The following is a 22036-nucleotide window of genomic DNA, read 5'->3' on the forward strand; positions in this document are numbered from 1 at the left end:
GGTGTGGTTTAGATTATTTTTCCCTAAATACATGGTCTTATCTATGTCAAATCTCACCTGACACTTCTTTGCTCACTCACATTTGGGAAGTTCTTCTGGAGTTCTTCATCACTGGCATGGCATTTGGCCACTTGAAAGAGCTTTGGGACATCTGCAGGCTTGGAGATTTCACTCCAGTCATGGTGAGTCATGACTGTATGTCTGGGTTACATGGTTTCCATGTGGGGAGTAAACAGCAGGTCGGCAGGGAACAGCCACAAGGAAAAAAGAGCAGCATCTGCACAGCTCCATCCCTAATTTGGAAGCTCGGTGTCCTTCAACAATGATCACATAGTCAGAGCTGTCCCTGTGTTTGCAAACTTAATGCTGCTTCATGAGCTTGCCTGTAATTGAACCGTGTTCTCTGTATTTGGGCGTACTAAAGACCCAGTTTTCCCTTTGTATAACGAGGGCTTGTACATCTTCAAGCAAGATACTAGTCAATGGGTGCCTTGCATGTGGTAGCTGTCAGGCAAATTGGTCCCAAGGGATGTTCTCTTTAAAGTAGTTACATCTAATATATAAGCAGTTCAAGCATGATTGAAATAGAAATTAGGTATGACAGTCTCCGTCCACCTTTGCCTTTATTTGCTGACATTTTATGTCAATCATTATAACAATATAATGAGTATAATGAAATTGTAAGACCTGTAATTCTTGGGAACATGGTTATTCCATTTTGCTGAACAGAGGTAACCAAGGCACAGTGAGATTTTGGTTGAGTTGCCTACAGTCACTGAGAAATTTTGTTGTGGAGTCAGGAAAGTGACACAAGTTCTCCTGATTCAAAGCTCTGTACTACGGGTCCTGTGTTTCGCTGCTGTTAGAGATGCATCTGGCCTGTGGAAGTCAGTCGTAATGGAAAAGCATTTGTCTTCTTGTAGGAAACCCAATCCTAAGCTGACAGAAATTTGCATTATTATGAGCTTGTTAATGAATTTCTTCACTTGCTCATATCAGCCTTTGACAAAAAGCAGGGATTCAACTGTATATTTGTCCACTTGAATAAACAATTCATTTTCAATTTTGACCACAATGGTTAATTAAAACACCCTGAGCAGTGCTCGGCTATATTTTTTTGGCTTTGGAGGCTGCAACTATTGTAATACATGTCAGCAGGGAGGGCTCTGGGCAACACTTTCTGATGTTGGCCTGGAGGCATTAGAAGAAACAGTTCCTCTAGTCTGGCTGTTTTAAACCCACTGCATGTGAAAAGTCCTGATTTGAGAGTGTTTATGTGCAGCAGGTTCTACATCCTTCTTGATAGCCCTTTTTCATGTCCTCCTGACTTTCCAAGTGGTGGGTTTACATGTGCAGATAGGAGGGTGAAGTTAGTGTGACTGGTGGTCAGATAGCTGTGAAGAAGGAAAAAAAACCCCATCGCTTGCTGCCTCTTTTGGTACCACTGTCCCGAGTGGCTGAAACGTGAAGTAATTCGTCCATCGCTGCCCAGTGGCATCTTGTGCTACCAGAGCCCTGGCTGCAGAGACCTTCCAGCCTGGGAACATGGGCAGGCTGAAGGAAGGAACGGGCGTTTCGTAGACGAAGGAGGCCTGCCCAAGACCTGCCCAAAACCTTAATAAATTTCTCAGTGATGACAGAGCATGGTTTAGGAGAGATCTTGGGCCAAGGTGAGATCAGGAGCCCTGATCAGGTCAGAGGGGAACAAGCTGCCTCTTCTCCATCCTTGTTCTGCCAAGGGCATCAGCCAAGGACATCAGCTCTGGATGCAGCTGGGTTCATGTACCCTGCAGTTGAAGGATGAGGTCCTTTCTGTGCGTGAAGCACAGGCTGCTAGTGATTTTTGGTGGTGAAGATCCAAACCCTTAACCTGTCTTAGTAATTCAGATATTAATCCAAAAAGTAAGGGCCCTGAGGTTGTCTTTGGATCTCCCATATTACTTTCCAGTCTGACAGCAGACAAGCCCTATTTCTATTTAATTCTACTTCTCTGTGATTTTTCTTCTTCTGCCTCATCTTCAGAGATCAATGATAAGCCAGGCATTAGCAGCTCTTGTAGCTGAAAACCTATTTTGGGGGAAGGGATATTATGCTCTGCATTTGATTCACGTTGAACATGAGATGCACGTTAAAAGTCTGAAACTGCAGGTTTAGGCATTCTTGTTACCACATCGCAGCTGCAGGTTATAAAATGACTACAGTAGTGTATTGTAGTTATAAAATACCCTAGTTATTTTATAATGAGCCCCGGCAGAAACATTGTCAAAAGGCAGTAAAAGGTTTATCCAGAACACGTTTCACTTCAACCTGGCATATACTGCACAGTTAACTTTACATAATGCTAGGCAGTCTGAGGAGGAGACATTTCACGTAGAAGACGTATGCAGGACTTACCCATGCTTACGGGAAGGAAGGTTTTATAGTATGAGCGTTATCCAGATAGAGATTTACATCACATTTGTTCCAGTTAGTGGTAGTAGGTCGTAAGAGTCTTAGTATGAACCATTTAGGGGGAAAATTATTGTTTTCTCATATACAAACAGTAGATGTAATATGTTGCAAAATCATTAGATCAAACAGTTTTTACAATTTAATTGGCTGTGACGTTTCAGTCTGAAAGGGGAATATAGTAAGTTAAAGCAAATACTCAAAATTCTGTATGCCTGCCTGCTAGTCAGAAGGGGGTGAAAACAACTTAAAAAGAAAATAAAAAAAAATCAAAAAGCCCCAGTACAGACTCAGGCTTGATCTTGCTAGAGCTTCACCTGCAATTCACTGTTGAAGCCCTGCTGAATGCTTTCATTATGGGACCAATTTTTTGAAATAAAATAAATTGTATTGAGTTCTGACTCTGATTACACAGATGTGTATCAGACTCGTTGATGCTTTTGTAATTTTCTCCATTCCCTCTTCTGTGAATCTGTTCTTGATACTTATATTTAGACATCATATCTGATTACTTTCTGTTGCAGCTCTATCCAGCCTTCTGGTTTTCTTTTACCATTGCAGCGCAATCCCAGGATTGATTTATTTTTCTCCAGATTCTTATATTCCCATGTTTTTCTTGCCTGTCACCAGGCATGTATTTTGTACGAGTTACAGAGACAAAGTGGCAGCACCTAGCTTGGCTTTTTTGGATCCCTGGACAAAGGTCAATGTCCAGAGAATGGAAATATTCAGGAAAATGGAAACATTACGGCTTAGTTTTTGGCTTTGCACTTCAAACTTGTAAAGAGCTTGTTAGTGTTGTAATTGTCCTTTAGATGGTAATGGCCTGACAGCGTACTGTGTACCTGGAAATCTATGGCCAACTTCTCTACAGTGTAATTTTGGACTAGTCTGACTTGTTTAAACCTGGGCAGATGTTTCCTGCCATCTGGTCACAGCAGGGAACCTGTGTGTTGGGAATTGGGGATGGGGCAGGGGATGCCCCTGCTCTGCCCGGCACACCTCCACAGCCTGAGGATGTCAGGTCGCCTCCGTCTCTTCCTGCCCTCTCCCCCAGCCTTTGGCCATCTTAACTGGGAACAACTCATGCTGTCATTGCTTGTTGTGGCCCTGCCAACCTCAGCTGCGTGTGTGGATGCTGCCAGCCAAAATGCAGCATGTCTAGCTCTGCTCCCATGTCCTCAGGACGGGCGCTGGGACCCGGTACTGAAACCCTTCTGTCCATGATGCAGGCACCGATATGAAGCACTGAGACATCGGTCATTCCTGCATGTGCAAAATGCCTGGTGTGACATTTTCAAGTGTTGTCCTTGCTGTGCTCTCACTGGTACCAGTTTTCATATGGCTTCGGAGCGAGCAGAGGGAAGGGGTCGTCCTATAGGGCAGTTTTGGAAATCCTTCCTTTGAGGATTAGTTGGTTTCCAGAGGGTTAATGGCTTTTGTCCGGCAAACCTTTTCTTAGAAAATCAAAACAAACATTAATCTCTGGATGCAGAGGCCTACGACACTTTAAATATTCATTGCAGTCAGCAACACTTTATAGTGACAAGGCTGTGACTTCTGTGTTTGATCATGAGTGATTTATGAAAATTTAGTAAACGTTGAAGCACACTTCCCTCTCAGCTGCAGACTAGAGTCTTCTCCCTGTGCAGACTTGCGTGCTTAAAAAAGTGATGCAAAGTTGCTCCCGTTCCTCTAGAGAATGACAATTTCCACACACAATCCCCAGAAGAGGGTGGGTTGAGACGAGGGAGATGCATGAAGTAATTCCTTCATTTAGTTTAAAAACAAAGCCCCCTTATCTTATTCCCCTTATCTTATTCGTACCCCTTCAGCAGCTGTAAGCGACACAAGCTGAAACCCTGGTGTGACAAACCAGAGTGCCGGGGAGGGTCCCATTATTTGTCTTTAGTTTTCCTGCCTCAGGGCAAATGACTCGGACCTGACAAATTTCCTCATACCTGAGCCCTCCTTATCAGCTGAGAGATGAAGCTATCTCAGGGAGAGCTGAACATGGTTGTGTTGGAAAATGCTGTCACTTTGGATGGTGCAAGCAGTCCTTGAAATGAATCCTAAGAAGTGGTGAAAAAGGAATGTATGTTATACATTGCTCATATTTTTGTTACAGGAATTGATTTGTTAACAGGTTCCAGTCAGTTCTTACAAATCTGTTACACTTTGCTGTAAAATTCACTGAAGTTTCATGCTAACTGCAGATTTCATATTTAGCTCTAGATTATGCATTAGTCAAAGGACAGTTGGTTAGAAACATGTTGCTGCTTCTGCCTTCTTTTTTCAATATTTTGCTATGTGATTTGCTTTGTTTCAGAGTCCTGTCATCTAATAAAGCCCCTGTTGAAAGTGAATGGAAAAAGGTGTCTTGGGAAGTCATCTTGACCCTGTTAATTTTTAGTCAGACAACAGCACATGTGACAGAGGGTTATGGTTGTCTTCCTGGCAGAACATACGGGAGTATTCAAACACTAATGTTAGCCTGCCAGCGGCTGCCGGTAGGGTTTCCTTCTCTTGCTGGCCATCGTGCCACCAGCCACTGTACATGGCAGCCCCTTGGCATGCCAATTTGTGAGCCCTACGTACTGGCTCCAGAGTTTCTGGTGTAGATTTCTTAGTCTGTAAATTGCTAAGTCCATAGTAAGCTCCGCTTATTATTAGCACTTTGCATCAGTTCATGTAACTCAGAAGTTCAGGTGTCACATTTGCATCTTTCCCAGTCTGCATCGTTTTCCCCATGTCATATACTTTCCATGGCTGGTATAGGTCAAGACCACACATTTGTCGCTTCAATTTGTTAATGCTCAAGTACCTGCTCATATTGCTGGCATACTATTTTTTGTGCCAGTCTTGACCTCTAGCAGTGCTTTGGTCGCTGCCTTTTCGCCTGCATTGCTAAGTCTCCTGAGACTTTTGTATTACAAAGTGAGGGGTTTTGCAGAGGGTTATTCAAAGGTTCCAGTTAGGCTTCTAGCGTGAGTAGCTTCGCTGGGATTAAGATAATCTGCATGAATAATCTTCTGTGTCTCAGCCTCAGATCTCTTAGGTGAGCTCTGTAAAGGTACTTTTTTGTGTAGCAGTCTATGGTAAAGCATTAGTCAGCCACTCCATAATACTGATAATATTATTAATCTTTAAAGAGCAGACCTTCAAAAGAGCTGGGTGCACTTTCTTCTTGTTGACTTTGTTGCGAACTGGGAATTCAGCACTCAACCTATGGGAATGAGTCCAGATGAAACTCCAGATGGCCTTTCATGCACCAGTCAAGCACTGCTCGGTTGGCAGAGTTTTCTTTTACTTGATACCTAATAACGGGGTTGCCTCAGTTCTCATGAGAAAAACTCTGTTTGGGTTGTCAGTGTATGAGAAAATTGAGGGTGTGTATGTAACTGGGAAGGCCCTGTTACCATGTCTGCATATCTGTAGTTGTAAAACATGATATATGGCAGCACAAAATTTAAAATTTGATGGCATCCCAGGAAGTACTTAATTGCGTTTGTGCTTCATTACAAGGCTGTCTTCTTTTCTGGAATTTATTTTAGCTAATTAGTTGGAAATGTCAAAGTAGTATTTCAGATGACAGAAACATCATATATTATCATACATGAAGCAATTAACTCTTCTGACAAATATTTATTGTGGTGTCATCTTTAATTAAATCTTCAGTACTCCTAGACATAGAGCAGGTTCTTCCTAAAAGGAGGCCTTCCCAGCACTGTCAATGAGCATTTGACTAATGGGACTTAATTGAACTTGGTACTGAAAGAGTTGGTGGCCTAAGCATGAAGATATCGACCTGACACAATTTCACAATACAGATGTCTGATATTTTGGCAAAATCCCAAAACAATTGCGCCCCCCCCCCCCAACTCTGTCTCAGATACAGCAGATGCATTACGCTGGAGAAGATGCATCTCCAGTCGCTCCTGTTCTTCCACTGGAACAGTTTGCGGGAGACAAAAATGCTGTCTACTTGTGCTGCTAAGATAGATAATGCTGAAAAGCAGGGCTGTATATATGTTTTAAAAAATCAATTTTTTTTATTTAGTTCTTGGGGTTATTCATGTGGAAACATGTTACAAATGTGACTGTTTGGTTAGTTCCTCTTAAACAGATAGGTCTTGCAGATGATGTGCCACTGAGAAATAATTCCTGACAGTTATAACTGAACCAGATAAACAGTTCTGCCAGCTCCCAAATAACACTGTAAAACAAAAGGGTTCTGCTTATCATTTTCCATTTCTTCATGCCTGTCAAACTATTTAACTGTGCATTACCCATCACAAAGGGTGTCAGTGTTATTCTGCTCATCTGCTGCAGCCATGGTTTTTACCTTCTCTGTTGCAGGACCTACTGCAGTACTCTTGTCCAGCTGTGTCACTCCTCAGCCACTGCTATCTTCACCTTCACCCCTGTAAAGACACTCTTTGAAAAGTGCCGCATGAGATTTCTCCCTGTCATGGCCATTCAGCAAGTATATTAACCTGTACATATGTTTCTATTTTTTTCAGGCAGAAACAGCACCAGAAAGTGGCCGGGATGGTCCCAATGTTCAGATCAGCTCAGGGCAGAACAACTCTGACCCGGCGGGAGCAGGCGGCTCAGCAGCCTCCCAGAGCCTGGTTGCTCCAGCCGGGGTCTCGGCAGGTACCTCAGCTGCGGCTTCATTCTTCATAAGGTAGTTTTTCACCTTTCTGGTTTCAGTAACTGCTCATGGGTCTTCAAACATTTGTGAAATGCTGTTGAGTCTCCTTGCCATGGGTAGAAGGTGTAGCATGTGGTGCTGGTTGCTGAGAGGTGGAGTTAGTCACCTGGTTGTGACTGTGGCTTCCCACTGCCACTGGGGAGCAGGGATGTGATGGTGATGCCCCATTTCTCTCTCTGGAGATGTGAGCAGGAACCTCTATTGACCAAAACCCAAGAAAATGTGTGTTGGTCTTTGTCTAGTGTTTAATGGACATTTCCACTTGTAGCAAGTCTGTTATCCTGGTAGGTTTCCTTGGAGCAGAAGCTGAAGTAACAAGTTTTTTCCACTCAGATCTAAATAAAAAAAAGTTAGACTTTTATTCAGTAGCATGGCCTATGTGTGCAAATAAAAGTTTTTCTATAGTTCGTAACAACAGTTAAAACAGTTTAAGACATTCTTTTTTTAGCAGTAGCCTAGAACAATCTTTTTTTTCCCATTCTTGGGTCTTATAACGAAAACGATATGTTAGTTTTGTTTGTGAAATGTTTGTTGTAATTAGCAATGTTGATTAAATGCAATACGCTGTCAAGCAGATGGTATTTAAAACAACAAAATTCAGGGCTTTGTATTTGCATTCCAGACTCCTTTTTTAATTCAGAACTGAACACGTTTTGAGACAATATTGAAAAACGTATGTCTGTGAATGGCATTAAAGTCAGATTTATGCACTGAGTGAGGATTTTTCTTAGCATGTAATCATGATGGTAATTGTATTGTTTCCTTTTCCTTGATCTTTAAAATGTTTTGCACCATTAAAAAAATGACATTTACTATAAGTTACAATCTGACCTCAGAAGGAGCTCAACTTCTCGAGTTCTGTTTTTCAGAAGAACGTAGCACAGTGAGTCTTAAGCATTATATGCCTACATATCACAGTCTGTCTGTACACAAGAGGTTGGGAAATGACTGCCCCAAGGGTGGTGGGTGTAAGTTAGTGTTTTGTCTCTGTGCTCGGTGCTGCAGGTTAAAGTCAACACAGAGAAATGGTTGCCTACAAAGGATGATTTGTTTCATTTTAAGATAGGTGTCTGAAATGAGTGGGAGCGGAGAGGAAAGGTAAGGGGAAAAGCTCAGACATCTCTTTTCTTGTTTATTTACCTAAATAAGGACAGATGAATCCTCTCCAAAGTACCTAGACTGGACAGCAGCACAGCTTTCATTACTGTATTTCATATTGTGGGTATGAACAGTGTGATTCAGCTTAATCTACTTTGGATTTATTTCAGTGTGAATCTGTATGTTGTAAGCAAATGTAAAGACTGTAACTTTCACTGGGGAATCCAGAAAATAAAATACCCTCCTTGGAATTGAGAGAAAGAAATCAGTGCCTAATAATCTGAAATAAGACCCAAAATCTTTTCTCCCAGTGATGCTTCTGTCACTGGTCAGCAAAACTCAGTTCTGGTTTTATTGTAAAGCGACAGATCCTTGCTAATGATTGTCGTTGGCTTGATTCAAAGGTTCTTGAAGTCAGCAGCAAGACTGCAAATGACATCATTGTACGTTGGATCAGGCCCTAATTGCTTCTCATGAATCTGTCTTTGCCTTGAGTGAATCAGAGTTTTATAGCTTTAGCAGCTATGTACTAGCTAAAACATTTTAAAACCCATTAGTACATTGCTTATTCCCTACCCATGTTTCCTCTGTTCAAAATTGATTCTCTTCAATTTTTTAACCAAAGAACAGGGCTGGTTGAAATTTTTTTGCACAAAGCACTTCTGTTTCTTTTTTTCTGGTGGTTGGAGAGAGAGACTTAAGTGAGAAATAAGTTTTTCCTTTAACAGTTAGCAGTTATCAGAATTAGTTTTGTAGCATTCTCATGATCTTTCATCACACTGCTGATTAATGTATTTCAGCATTCATTTCTCAGTATTCCAGAGCCCGTCTAAGAATCTTGCGTTCCCTGAAAGCAAGCATTCAAGAAACAAGTTCAGTTATGACGGTGATTAAAAACACAAATTGAAATGCAGAAAATCTCACAAAGGCTGGGGGAGAGAGATCCATTCTTGATCCCTGGCAGTCATAAATATGTTGAGCAGGTCCTCAGGTAGGTACCGTTGCATAGTCCTGGCCAGGCTGCTCCACCACCATCGGCATTAACCTCAGGAGAGGCTCGCTCTCCCACTTCTTCTTCTCTTCCGACTCCTCCTGCCATGGGGACCTTACGGATCAAAGTTTCCATGCTGAGGCTTCCTCCTTCCCTTGAGCCGTGCAGTCCTTAGCAGGAGGGGAGAGGAAGAGGAGGAAATCTTCAAGGATGAGTGAGAGACAGATGCTGGCAGAAACTGGGGTGGAAGCGGCTTATCCAGGGACCACGAGTATTGGGATATCAACAGTTTTGGCTGGTTTTGTTCAGTACTGATGGGATATCAGGCTTCTTTGCTCCAGCCTTTCCAGTCCCATCTCCTCTTTCCCTTTGCGCCATCCAGCCTTGAGCATGTTGAGGAAGAAGGTCATCCCTGCCTTGAATCCTTTGCAGCAGCATCCACTTCTTTGTCCTTTGTCTCTCTGTTCAGCTAATCCTCTCTCAGCAAGCATCTAGAGATGAAAGAGGAGTCATTGCGCTAGCGTTATGCTGTAGTCTCTATTCATTGTATTTGCTGATTCTTTCCTTACCGTGCTTCTCTCCTCAGCTGCTTTAAATTCTGAACTTCATAGCAGGGCCAGTGTGTTACTTGCATTATGCAGAGCCTGGCACATTTTGTTCCTTGTTCTCTACTGGCATAAATGCAATTAATATATTGATAATCACACACACGCACATATTTATTTTTTTCAAATCATTGCCCTCTCTTTGACCAAATCTACTGAGTACTTCCATCTTTTTACAAGAGCCCTTTTGTAAAAGGGGCTGTGGTTGGGACTTTAGCTTGGGAAAAGGGCTGTTTTGTCATAGAAATAAAGTAGCTAGGCAAAAATGTGCATGTGTGTTAACATTCAGTGTATTGGGGTGCAGGGTTAGTTACTTTGGAAGACAAAGCCTTCATAGGGTACTTGTGGAAACTGCATCTGTGATTTCCTTAGCAGCAACAACACTAGATACAGATTTTTTTCACATGAATAAAGGATTCCAGTCTTGTTCTTCATGAAACAGCATTAACTGTGTTTGTACAGGTCCTAGCGCAATTAGCTTTTGGGCTGTGGCATGGTTTCCTGGCAGCAAATAAATGTCTTTTTCACATCAAAACTAGAGTCTCTATTTGGTGAAATAAAACCCTTTGACTCTTGCTTGTGGGCTGTCTTGTGCCTGGGAAGGGTCTGTGCAGGTTTTTTTGGTTGGTTGGTTTTGTTTTTTACTCCATTTTTTTCCTCAGTGAGAGTCATAGCTTTGTGTTTGTAAGGTCACAAACTCAGAAGACCATACAGAGAGTTCATGTCCTCACCTGGAAAATAATAACTAAGAGCTGCAGCAAAATGTTTACCTGGTGATAAGAGGTACCCATGGTTAAAATGAGTATCTTTAAGACAGTCTTTGCAGTGAATGCATTGATTTTGTTAAGCATATGTGCAGCCCAAATCTACATATTCATCCAAAGCTCTTTCTCATTTGAATGTCATATTTAGTTTCTTCAAGCTTAATTATGTTCTGCTTTTAAAAAAAAAAAAAAAGTATTTTATTCATTGCCTAGAAATGGAGAGTGTCTAGCATGGAAGTGCTAAGTATTCAAAATCAAAGCCAAGTATTAGAGCCAGCAGACAGAAGTGTATTAAGAAATTAAATCAGTTTTAAGCTTTTTTCCTCACTCTGATCTGTCATAGAAGGAGGAGAGCTTTGATTAACATCTGACTGTGTCACACAAGCAAATTGCCAGACATTACTCAATGGTCATGTTACCGAAGAACCAGAGGATTTAGCAGAAAACGCAGCTTCTCAGTAGCTCACTGACAGAATAAGAAAGCCAGAGCAAAAAGCGCAGCTCATGGGCATGGTTGCCTGTGAAGAGGCTCCCAGTTTACCCTTGCAATGCAGGAGGAGAAGTTTAATCTTGCATTCTTCAGATTTAAGAAGCATGCAGCTGGGCTTTGTCCCTTGGTGTGGCATGAGCTGTGCCTTGCTTAGTGCTCCACTCTTTATACCTGTTTCCAGTTGTTTTTTTCTTTTTTTTTTATGAGGAACCTGAACAAACTTTATATTACTAAGTGAAAATACGTGATAGTTGTAGACCCCTTCTGTGGGCTATGATTGCAGCTAAGTAAATATTGGCATATTGTGGTATAAAGCTGTAATAAGCTGTTGGGTTTTTTGTCAGCCAGACACCTGGGGAAGAGAGGCAATGGTGTTTCCAAGAACAGGCAGGAGAAGGGCAGCAAGGAGGAGGAGAATGGGCATGCTCTTGGGAAGAGGTTAATGGGCTATCTGCCAAAAAAGAAAATACCACTCCCTTGGGAGGAAAATCAAGGCCCCTGAGAAATTGAAGCCATCATCATTAACGTGCCATTTCTGCCTGCTGGTGGCTGGTGACAGTGGTCAACCGCCTGTGCTGCTGGGTGGGGGTGCGGTATTTCGGTGAGAGCATGGGTGTCTGGCCTCGGTGCACAAGGGCGAGCTGGAAGGAAGGTTTGAGCAGTGACAGGGCAGCAAGGAGGAATCAAAGCTGTTTAGAAGAAAATATGTATAAAAGCAAGCAACCCTGAGTGATGTTGAGGAGAAGACAAACTGCATTATGTCCCCCATCTTAAATTTTAATCTTGTTTGATGTTGGGTTATTTTCACATCTTTTCAAACTGGTTTGGTCAGAGGGTTGCACTTGCTGCCGTGGGACTGCTGCCTTTGAAGCAGGGAAATAGCTGTATAGTTGCAGCTACTTTCCCTTGCATCCGCCTGCTTTTGTTTGGCGAATTAGTCTTCCAAACATAGCACTCACTGTGCTCTCAAGGTTTCTAAATTATTTGCAGTGTTGCTGGGCTTTGCTAGATTAAAACCATTTAAGTTAATAAATCTGGAGAATCACAGTTGTGAATCACACCCATTATCTTTCCACTCTCGTCATATTCCTGCATGTTGGGAAAAGCTGTGTCAATTTAGACATGATATAAAACATTACACATGATACGCTTTTTACAAGCAGCTTTTCTTAACAAGATACAACATACAATCTCTGAGTAATGTAATTGAACATCTTAAGAGTTAAAATAAGCATAGTCGTCTTTTTCTAGATTCAGGATATTCCATCATATTTTAATGCCTGTGAGTTGTGGATTAAAGAATCTAATTATTCAGTAATGAGCAGTAATGGTACATATAAACTAAGGGTCACTATCCTATTACAGGCACCTGATGGTTCACTGATAAGCATTTGGTCATTAGATTGACCATAAAATATAGTCAATAATTGAGGTTACTCATAGAGCAGACACCTTATCAGCTTTAGGCATGGTGGGACAGCTTGTCAGTACTCTGTGTACTGATTGTGCTGTGACTGAGCATATGATTAGGGTATTGAAGCAGTCTGTATCTAATGAAACTGCAGGAAAGGCATAGCAATATTAGCAGAACCACTAAATGACTAATGTGTTTTTGTTCCAAGCCTCAGACACTTCAATTAGTTCCAATAAACTGATCTAGTGTAGCGGTAGGCAGAGAATTCAGATATTTTGTGTACAAGCTTTCATTACACTAGTCAAAAATTGTAACGTTTCGGGGACAGATGAAATCCGTGTGGCTTTGAATGAAAAATGATGGAAATAATAAAGGCTGTCGTTACCATTTTTACGTCTTTTTTTTCAGTTTTATTTTTGTGTTTTTGAAATTTAGAATACTTTCTGAGACAATGCCTAGTGCCTGATTTAAAAGATGAAGCTGACAGCAGCAAATTAGACGCCTACATATTCTGCTTTAAGGTCCATTCATGCAGTTCATGTAGGCTTGTGCATATAGATCTAAACTTAGAATATGTTCCTTAGCATTTTGTACCATATGGAACATCAGTCAAATAGTCTAGTTCTTGAAGGCTTTTGTAGAGATATTGATTTTACTGTGCTTCAAACTGTTGCTGAGAAAATAACCTCAGAACCTATTCTTTTATGATTCTTTTTCCATGAGGATGCCTTAGCTTTCATAAATTATTTAATATGGTGAAGGATGCAAAATGCCTTTTGTCTTTCTGAACTGCTGTTCAGGCTTCTGTGATGCGACCTTGGAAAGTAACCATAGAAACATGTTAAAAGCATCAACTGAAAATCAGTAGTTCGGTTTGACAGTGATGCAAATTCTGTGAAAGAAGATTATGATGTATTAGGAATACTTGAGGCATATATTACTGCTAACCTGTTAAACCTGATTATTCCATGACTATCAGTACTTTCAGAATTTAATGCAGGGGAAAAAAACACAAAAAAATGAAACATACTTTTTTTTTTTAAGTTGCCATGTTTAAGATGTTTCTAGCTAAATCACTTCAGCCTGTCATTCTCTGTCCTGTTAAAAGCAAGAATTATATTTCTGCTAAGCTCATAATGTAGTTCACCAGTTCTCTGTATTTAATAGCTGTAAACTTTTGCCCTGTACCCTGCTGGGATGCACTGGTATCCCCGCTTTGTGCAGAGCTGGCACAATTTAAATCTCTTTGACAGATAAAGTGGATAACTGGGTTATGAATAAGTAGGAGTTCACCAAAAGGTGAAGAAAATGTGTGACTCATTGGATCCTGAGTTGGACCTTTTTGTGCTGACCTGTGGTAGTTACGCTAGTCTGTGAGGTTGAAACAGAAGAGCTTGCTATAGTTACGGGTAACCGTAGTAAATTCGTGGTGAATGACAGGTCAAGGGAAGAAGCGGAGTCGGTTGTAAAGCTTCCTCATTAAGCACAACACATGCCCAAAAAATCCTATGTTGAGGTGGTGTGGGAAAATTAAATTTGAATTAATTATCTAGGAAAGCAGGGTACCAGCTCTTTCCAATTAAGACTGCCTTGCCAGCAGATATACCCAAAACCCGATTTATGGTTCGTCCCTACTTTGCAGTGTTGTAGCAGTATCACAGGAACTGCGGGGCTCTTCAGGGACGTGATGGCTTGCTGGCATTGACGCAGCTCAACAGCCTCTCGCTGCATCGACCCTTCTTCATTAAATGCCCCACAATACCCCACTTTCTTTTGCTACCATTTGATCACTGTTGCAAGCCAGTCAGGAAGGGTGCAATCTGGGGCTTGGGGGAGAGCTACAGATGTGCAGATGAAGTGCAGCATCCAGCTGTTTCAGGGGTAGCCAGATACATAATTAGCCTTTGCCCCTTAATGAATCTCTCCTCTCTAGTGGGCTGGAGCAGCCTAGTCCCCGCAGAGTGTCCTCCCCACTGCATGGTGCTGGAGAAGGAGGTGCCTTGCCAGCCCCCTTTTCCTCTCTGCATGGAGCCGGGGAGAGCAAGAAAGCCCTCATGTAGATGTGCAAATGGAGAGGGAGCGCGTGCCACCAAAGGGCTTGCCTCGTCTTGCCAGTGCCATGCCGCGGCTGCTGGAATGTGGTTGCTAGCTGTCCCCAGAGAGTAAACATGACCCGTGCATAGCATGGCGCTATGCGGGGACAGGAGACAGGGCGGGGTGTGCAGCATTGTGCAGTATCTTGTATCATCTTAGGGCAGCTTAAGCTTTCCTAGTTGCTGTGGCAGCGTAATACTGCCTATAATTACAGACAAAAAAACCAGTGTATGCATTAGGTATACCCCATTTCGCATTAGCCCATAAGGAGGATAAATTAGAAGATAAGCCTGAATTTAGTAGGTTTTGTTCTTGGAGACAGAAATGACTCTCAGGACAGCATGTTTAAGAGCAGAACATCATTACTGGTATCATTGCTAATACTGCATCATGCATTTACACAGTGCTTTATCAGCGAAGGGTAAGCCAGGCTCCCTGCTATGAAGAGCTCATCCGTGATGACTATGAGACTGACGGGGCAAACAGAGATGAGACACAGAGCTGTAGTTCAGCAAAGGGAGGAGGTAAAGAAATTGCAGTAGCTGAGAGGAGAGGGAAGGTAGAGTTTTGGATATCGGCACTGCTGAGTTAGAGCACTGCTAAAAGCATGAAAAATGTCCCAAAGGCCAATAGATCTGTGATCAGGATATGGCTGTTTAATTGGGGGGGGGGAACACTGAATCATTAGCCATGGTGGAGAGCCAATGGTGAGGATTTGAGAGAGCCTAAGGGAATTGGCTGAGAAAATGAGGGTGGTGGTGACCAGATGAAGCAGCATTGGGCATCTAGGAGTCATTTGTCTTGGAAAACAAAACTCCCCAGTGTAGAAGGTTAGGGATCATGGTACGAACCAAGGAGAGATTGTGCAAGGCATCAGTGTCAGGGAGATGTTTGGAAGGATAATCCTTATCTGGATACCACGGGCCACAGGGGTTGTGTGGGAGCAGGTTGGGCTACGCTGGAGGTGGCAAAATGAAGCAAGGAGGGAGCCTGGTGCCAACCAGATTGGCAGGAAATAGGAAAAGGAGGAGACAGTGAAAGAGGGGGAAAAAACAGACCTAGTGATGTGGGGGCCTCACAGTGAGGTTGGGATTTTGGAGAGGACGTTCTAGGTCTTTACTCCAGTTTCATAGCAAAAGCAGAACAGGGGCACAACAAAACACTTGCAGTGTTTCCTGCTGACCAGATGCCTTAAAGATCTTTATCATGTGAGGCTGCCTCTGGGGAGGGCTGATTTTTGTCAGCCCCAAGTACCTTGATGGATAGTATAGGAGGTTCTGGAGCACCAGAGGCAGCCTCCCCAGGAGATGTGGTGACTTTTTGAGTGGCTCTAGGTGGATCAGTGCAGACTGCTGTTGCAGCAGTTGGGTCTTGGATTAGCTCTATATTCTGAGACATTCATGACGCCCAGGAGGAAGATCAAAGCAGAATAATTTAAAACAGATAATGCTCACAGATATGTCGGAGGGGAGAGTCTGTGCCTTCAGAGCCACCCAAGTTTGAATTTATTTGTGAGGGTAAACGGTGGTCAGTGGAAGGGATTTTAAACTAGGGAAAAGTCTTAAGTATTTATGGATAATCTTGACTGGAGTCGTGCAGATATTTCTTCTTACTTTGTCCTCTCTCTGATCTTCTGATTTCCTGAACTTAATATTTTCTTCCTTAATTTAAGGATTTTTCTTATGAAAAATTTCTGTATTTTCTCGGTCATCCATAACTGAACGCACCTGCTTATTCTGTTTTCCTGAATATATGGAATCTCACTGTTGTCTAGCTACCAGAGTCTCTTTTTCCCTTTGGCTTCTTCCCTTCTTTCTGCCCTTCCTAGCTTGTCAAGAGGAGCACTTCTTTCGCCTTTCCCCCACCCCAGCTTTCCCAGTCTGCCCGCTCTTTTTGTTCCTGGACTCCTGAGCACCAGTGCTTGTTCTGACTCCGTTATTTGGGGCTCCTCAGCTCGGCGGCAGTGGCAGCTGCACTGGTGGTTTTGCTGCAGTGGGAACAGAGCATTCCATAGGTAAAATGATAACGGTGACTTTCCTGCAGGGATGTAATTTGACAGTTTGCACCTGTTTTGCAACTTTATTAGTGACTTTCAGACTCTTCCAGTAATGTATTTAACTATTTTAATACTTCATTAAGACAGACAGACTTAGCAGGCAAAAGAGTAAAATCAGACTTATAGTTAATTGAATATTTAGTTCTCATGCCTGACTTGCAGTCACTCTTAACACTCCGTTTACTGTGTGCAGAATGTGGTTTGCAGGGCAGATGGACTTTCAAGAGACTGTATTCTGAGCTAGACTGCTTTGCGTGCTTGTGCTAGTGGCAAAATGAGACATCCCATATTATCATTTATAACAAAAATGAAATGTCAAGCCAAAATAATGCACCAGCACTATAGCTGCAGTGCTTGATCTACTGCAGGATTACTCTGAAGGTGCTTTTAAATTCTCTGTGAAATAGCAGTGAATTTTGGCTTTCTGAAACTTCCCTCATCCTTCCTGCTGGAGGATGGAAGATGTTTCTTTTGGCAGAACATTTCAAAGAGCTTAGCCAGTACCTCACTCAGCATTAGTTAGTGCTGCACAGAATGACGCTCTTGGGGTTCTGCTTTCTGCTTTCTTGGGCTTTTCGTGTCCTCAGTGGTGGAGCTCACTTATTAAGAAGCACTGCCCTATAGAGTTTTTACTGTGAGGAAATGACTCAGTGGAAGTTAATCAGCATAAAATGAATCTAATCTAAACATTATTAGTGCAGCTAGTTGGGAGTCCAGGGCAAGTTTCAGAATATTCTTTGATAATATCTCTCAAACAGGTCTTCAGGAGTTGCTTATTTCTGCTGAAATTTGAAGTAAGCATCTTTGGGTCAGAAACAGTCGAATCTCTCCATCTGCAGTGATGGAAGAACGTGCATCTCACATTTTCCTGCTAAGTGCTATTTTAAATGGTGCTGCAATTTCAGCCTATTATACCTCTGAGAAGTATCGTTTCAGAACTGATGTCAGTTAAATAAATAACAGGAACGCTGGGCTTTAAGAAGCCCATGTGTGCCTCCTCTGTTTTAAAATACTCATTGTGTGGGCATACGACTTCTGTACCTGGGTGATTTCCACTGCATCATTTAATGCTGTCAGTGACCATTTAACTCGCTAACAGTAGGAATAAGTAAATGCCCCCCCGAGAAGTTATTTGCTTGGCAGTATAGGTGTCAAGCCTTTGACTAAGCATCTGAAATAAAACCCAGCTGAAGCAGGGATGGATCCTCTGTGGATTTTCTAGATGTGCACTAAAATGTGGAACTGAGGGAGCTGGAGGTGATAAGAAAGGTATGTCTGTGGGGATGGTGTGTTGGGGCAAAGGAAGGTAACCTGAAAACATAACCCACCCCAGAGCTTTTATGGTAAAGGAAGCTTTACAGTCACAGGTGCTAACTTATATTCAGACTGCTATATGTGACTGGGAGTGTGAGAAAATACTGGCTATCCCCCTCGTTCTGTCCCCCTCTTTCCTGTCTGATGTTTGCCTGACCCTTGTGCTTCAGATAAACCCCTTGTTAGCCATGTCCTGCATTTTCTCTCTCACCCTTTCCACTCACAAACGTGCCTGTTTCTTCCCTGGAGCAGCCTGAATGAGCACAATGCTTTTGCTTTTCATACCAGATTGTTTTTGATGAATAGCATGGAGTGTAATATCCTTTGTAACAAAAATAATTTATGCCTGGTAAATCATTTTTGTACTGGCTTCTTTCAGTACACCAGGAGCTGATATTGCAGGGCAAAATTTTAAGTGATCTATTTAAGTAATTACTTTAATAATGAAGGGCTAGTTAGCACCATTGTTTCTGTTTCATTACTTTGTAGTTTTAAAAATGTCTTTATTACTTTTTCTTGATAGAATACAAATGAGACTAGAATTTTATTTTCCACAACCTGACTGTTTCATGAGTCTCTCTGGCAAATAAGTCCAACTTTTTTTGCCTAAGGAGCATGCTTAGATTGATGTGGTTCTGCCTGCTTTAGCTCAGTTAGTTCATGAAACAGAGCGAGGAAATATTGCTGGCATTCAGGTAGCTGTATTTTCAATACGTAGCTATCTATGCAGTGTGCAGCCCGGGAACTGACATATTTCTATATTAGGTGTTGACAGTCTTGCTTACATAAAGATTAACCTACACAGGTTTTCAGCAGTTTGTCATATGGTACAATTGTAAACAGCAAGTATGGAAGTACAGCAATATGTTCATCTGCTCTTGCTTTGTTTAACATCATTAGTGAACAGAGCTGGAAATGGTATGTGGCAGGCTGCGGTGACTAGCTGTTATTCTGGTATATATATATATATATAAAAGTCAGTTCCTGAACCCTGGTCCTGGCTGCTGAAGCAATGTTCTTTGGCCAGAAAAGTGTCTTAAATCTGCAAGCTGAGGAGAATATGGAGCTGACATCACTCACGACAATTTTGTAGCAGCGACCTCAGAAACCGCTGGTTTGGGAGAGTGGAAAAAATGGTTGGAGTGTAACCATTGGTGCTCGTGAAGATCTGCCCTTTGGTGTTTCTTAAACCTGGGGAAAAATTATGGAGAAGAGCTGTGAAAATTCCTTCTTGGATTCCTGTATGCAAATCGTGTGAATGCTTGAAAATGGGCTTGGTTGGTTGCTTCTGTTTAAATAGTAATGTGTAGCTGAGAGGAGGGATCAGCTCTTGGGTCTGTACAGCATGAGGAAGCTCTTCTGATGTCAGGGCTAGCCTGCAGGTTTGTTTTAACTTGTCATATTCCAGAGGTCTATTTCAGTTTATCCCAAATGGCTTTGCCTGGTCTTTCTGTGTGGTGCCTGAATTCGGCTGAGTCTTGACTACTGCTCACCGATGCATTAAGCCTGAATTCTATACTGTATGATCTTCTATACTGTATGAAGATCTGAACAGGGTAGAGGGAGAGCAACAGGGATGGTCAGAAATCAAGGAAACTTGACCTGTGAGGAAAGGTTGGAAGGATCAGGACTTTCTCATTTGTAAAAGAGAAGACTGAGGTGTGGTAGTGGTCTTCATACAGATAACAGCTGCTGCAGCAGAAGGAAATAAGGTCCTCTGCATGTCTGCTGGGGAGGTGGGGGAAAACAAGGAACATAAATTCCAGCAAGGCAGACTTATGAGAGACACGAGGTGTGAATTTTCTAACAGTAAGAATAGTTAAAAACTGGAATTGATTGCCTTGGGAGGCTGTGGACTTGCTTTCACTGGAGGTTTCTAAGAACAAGTTGGACAAATATATATCGGGAATGTATTAGGTAAAGTTCATCCTACCATGGAGCATTGGGAAAATGTAGATAACCTCTTAAAATCCCTTCTGGACCTGTCTTCTCTGATCAGGTGTGAGCAGATGATGTTCCTAATATGTCAACGTAGCTGATTTTTATTTCTGCCTTGCTGATTTTAATAAGAGATAGTAAGAGAAAATTAAGAGGTCACTCAAAGTGAGAGGCTGAAATTCAAGCCTGAATTGCAAGATTATGCTATGTGCAAGAGGCAAGGCATGAAGTTAATCTCATATTGGAGATACTTTCTCTCATAAAGTTGCCTTGGTAATAACCCCACAATATTAGATGTGGTTTGACATTTTGGAATGTTTCAGAATAATGGTTTTCTACTGAAACTCTATTACCATCAGTCATTATAAAAATGCTATTGTTCAAGGCTGTGCATTGTGATCCAGATGCACTAATTATTTATTGAGGAAGTTGAACCACTGAAATAGGGAACATTAATTGTTTGTTCTTCCTGGCAGTGCTTCTCGACAGCATTGCTGGGACAACTAAGCAGACAAAGGTTTGGTGCTGTACTTGTGTAATGGTACTAAAGTGAGGAAAGCCTTTATATCCTCCTGAAGCTATATATGCATCACAGGAACCTAGTAAGCTTGTTCTAGGGGGAAGAACAGATCATAACCTCAAAATTTAACATACACTTTTTAAGTGACTCCTTGGACAAAATTTATTGTAAGAATACAGATGGTGCCTGTCCTTTCCAAACCTCATGACAGATTTAGTCATTCTCAGTTTTCTGTTTAAAAATGGCTCTTTCTGAATCAGATTTTATTTTCCAAATTGAATGCCATTAGTGGAAACAGATACCTTGTTTATTTTTAAGTTTGCTTGGGATTTTGTGTAGCAACTGCTACTTTCATTGTGCTACCTTTCCAATTTTAGAACCACAAATCAAACAGTAATAGCAGTAATAAAAGTAATAGTGCCAACCAAGTTTATGCTGTGAGTTGTGGAAGGCTCGGGACAGAGTGCTGGAGGGTGTATTGTAGGACATCCGTCTATTTGTTGTCTGTATTGACGAGTAATTAAGGAAACAATAACTGGAACTGCAGATACAATGACAGACTGTGACTTTCCCACTGCTTCCTTTGGAGCTGGTTGGCAGTGGGAAAGGCTTGGGATATTGGTTATGTGGTGGAGGAGTGATGCCTTGTTGGGCTGGGAACTGGGAAAGTTTGGGAGAGTCTTGCTTTAGAGTAGACTGATTCCCAGTGTAAACCTGTGTCCGGAATTTTGCAAGCTTTGCAGAGGGTTCAGAATCAGGAGAAAAATTGCTCCCGTGATGGCTGTCAAGGTCAAACCAAAACTCTTGACTAAATGTACTCTTGAGTAAACTCCAAAATGCAGGATATTTAAAGCTTGGACTGTACAATTGTTTGGCCTTGACCCTCTTCGTGAAGCCCTTAAGCATTCTCACAATATGAATAATGACAGTGATCTCTGAAAGATAAGGCTGGCTAATAACACTAAAACTGTTAATATGTAATGAGTCATGCTAAAATGTATGTGCAGAAATTTTCTTTTATTATTTTTGTCAGTGGAGCTTAATAATGGGAAGCAGGACTCCCAGTTCTATTTGTGACTTGTGGCGGATTGTCCTTAAACCCACCATGTCAATTAAATCCTCTGTATCTCTCTCAGTTGGCCCATTTCTAGTATGTGTCCCAGAGTATAATTCACATCACTCTTCCTTCTGAAGCTTAATAAATTCCACAAAGTGTTAAGCAAAAATTTTATGATTTTGCATAGTTGTAAAAGTTTCAAATCTAGTTTTCTTTTTCATGGAGAAATTATGCCCAGAAGGAGCACTGTTCTTTAGGGATTTAAATTGTGCTGTTTACTTTCACAGCTATAATGTGCAGAACGTGTACAGCGAAAGTAAGCTAGAAGCAGCTTGCTGTACATCAGAATATCTGAAATGTCATGTTAACCACACAGACAGAATTTAAAATAAATTCTTTTAATGGGCAGGCTTTGTAGCTACTGTTGTTGCACAGTCTTATTCCCTAGATGCTGAGCATTATGTAATTGATCTGGCCATGCTTTTCCTCACTGGTCTCATCCATGCATGGCAGAAAAGCTAGTAATCTGT

At 41.8% G+C, this 22036-nt stretch overlaps 1 protein-coding gene across 4 annotated transcripts in view; it reads left to right on the top strand.

The window, feature by feature from the left end:
• The window catches only part of KIF26A (kinesin family member 26A), a 65992-nt gene that overhangs the window by 9071 nt on the left and 34885 nt on the right, over nt 1-22036 (top strand). For all 4 annotated transcript variants that reach the window (XM_076345556.1, XM_076345554.1, XM_076345555.1 and 1 more), the window contains exon 2: nt 6972-7138. In XM_076345556.1, coding sequence (XP_076201671.1) covers nt 6972-7138 — 167 coding nt within the window. The remainder of the gene's footprint in view (nt 1-6971; nt 7139-22036) is intronic.

This window comes from Aptenodytes patagonicus, chromosome 7 (genome assembly GCF_965638725.1).
Source record: "Aptenodytes patagonicus chromosome 7, bAptPat1.pri.cur, whole genome shotgun sequence".
NCBI lineage: Eukaryota > Metazoa > Chordata > Aves > Sphenisciformes > Spheniscidae > Aptenodytes > Aptenodytes patagonicus.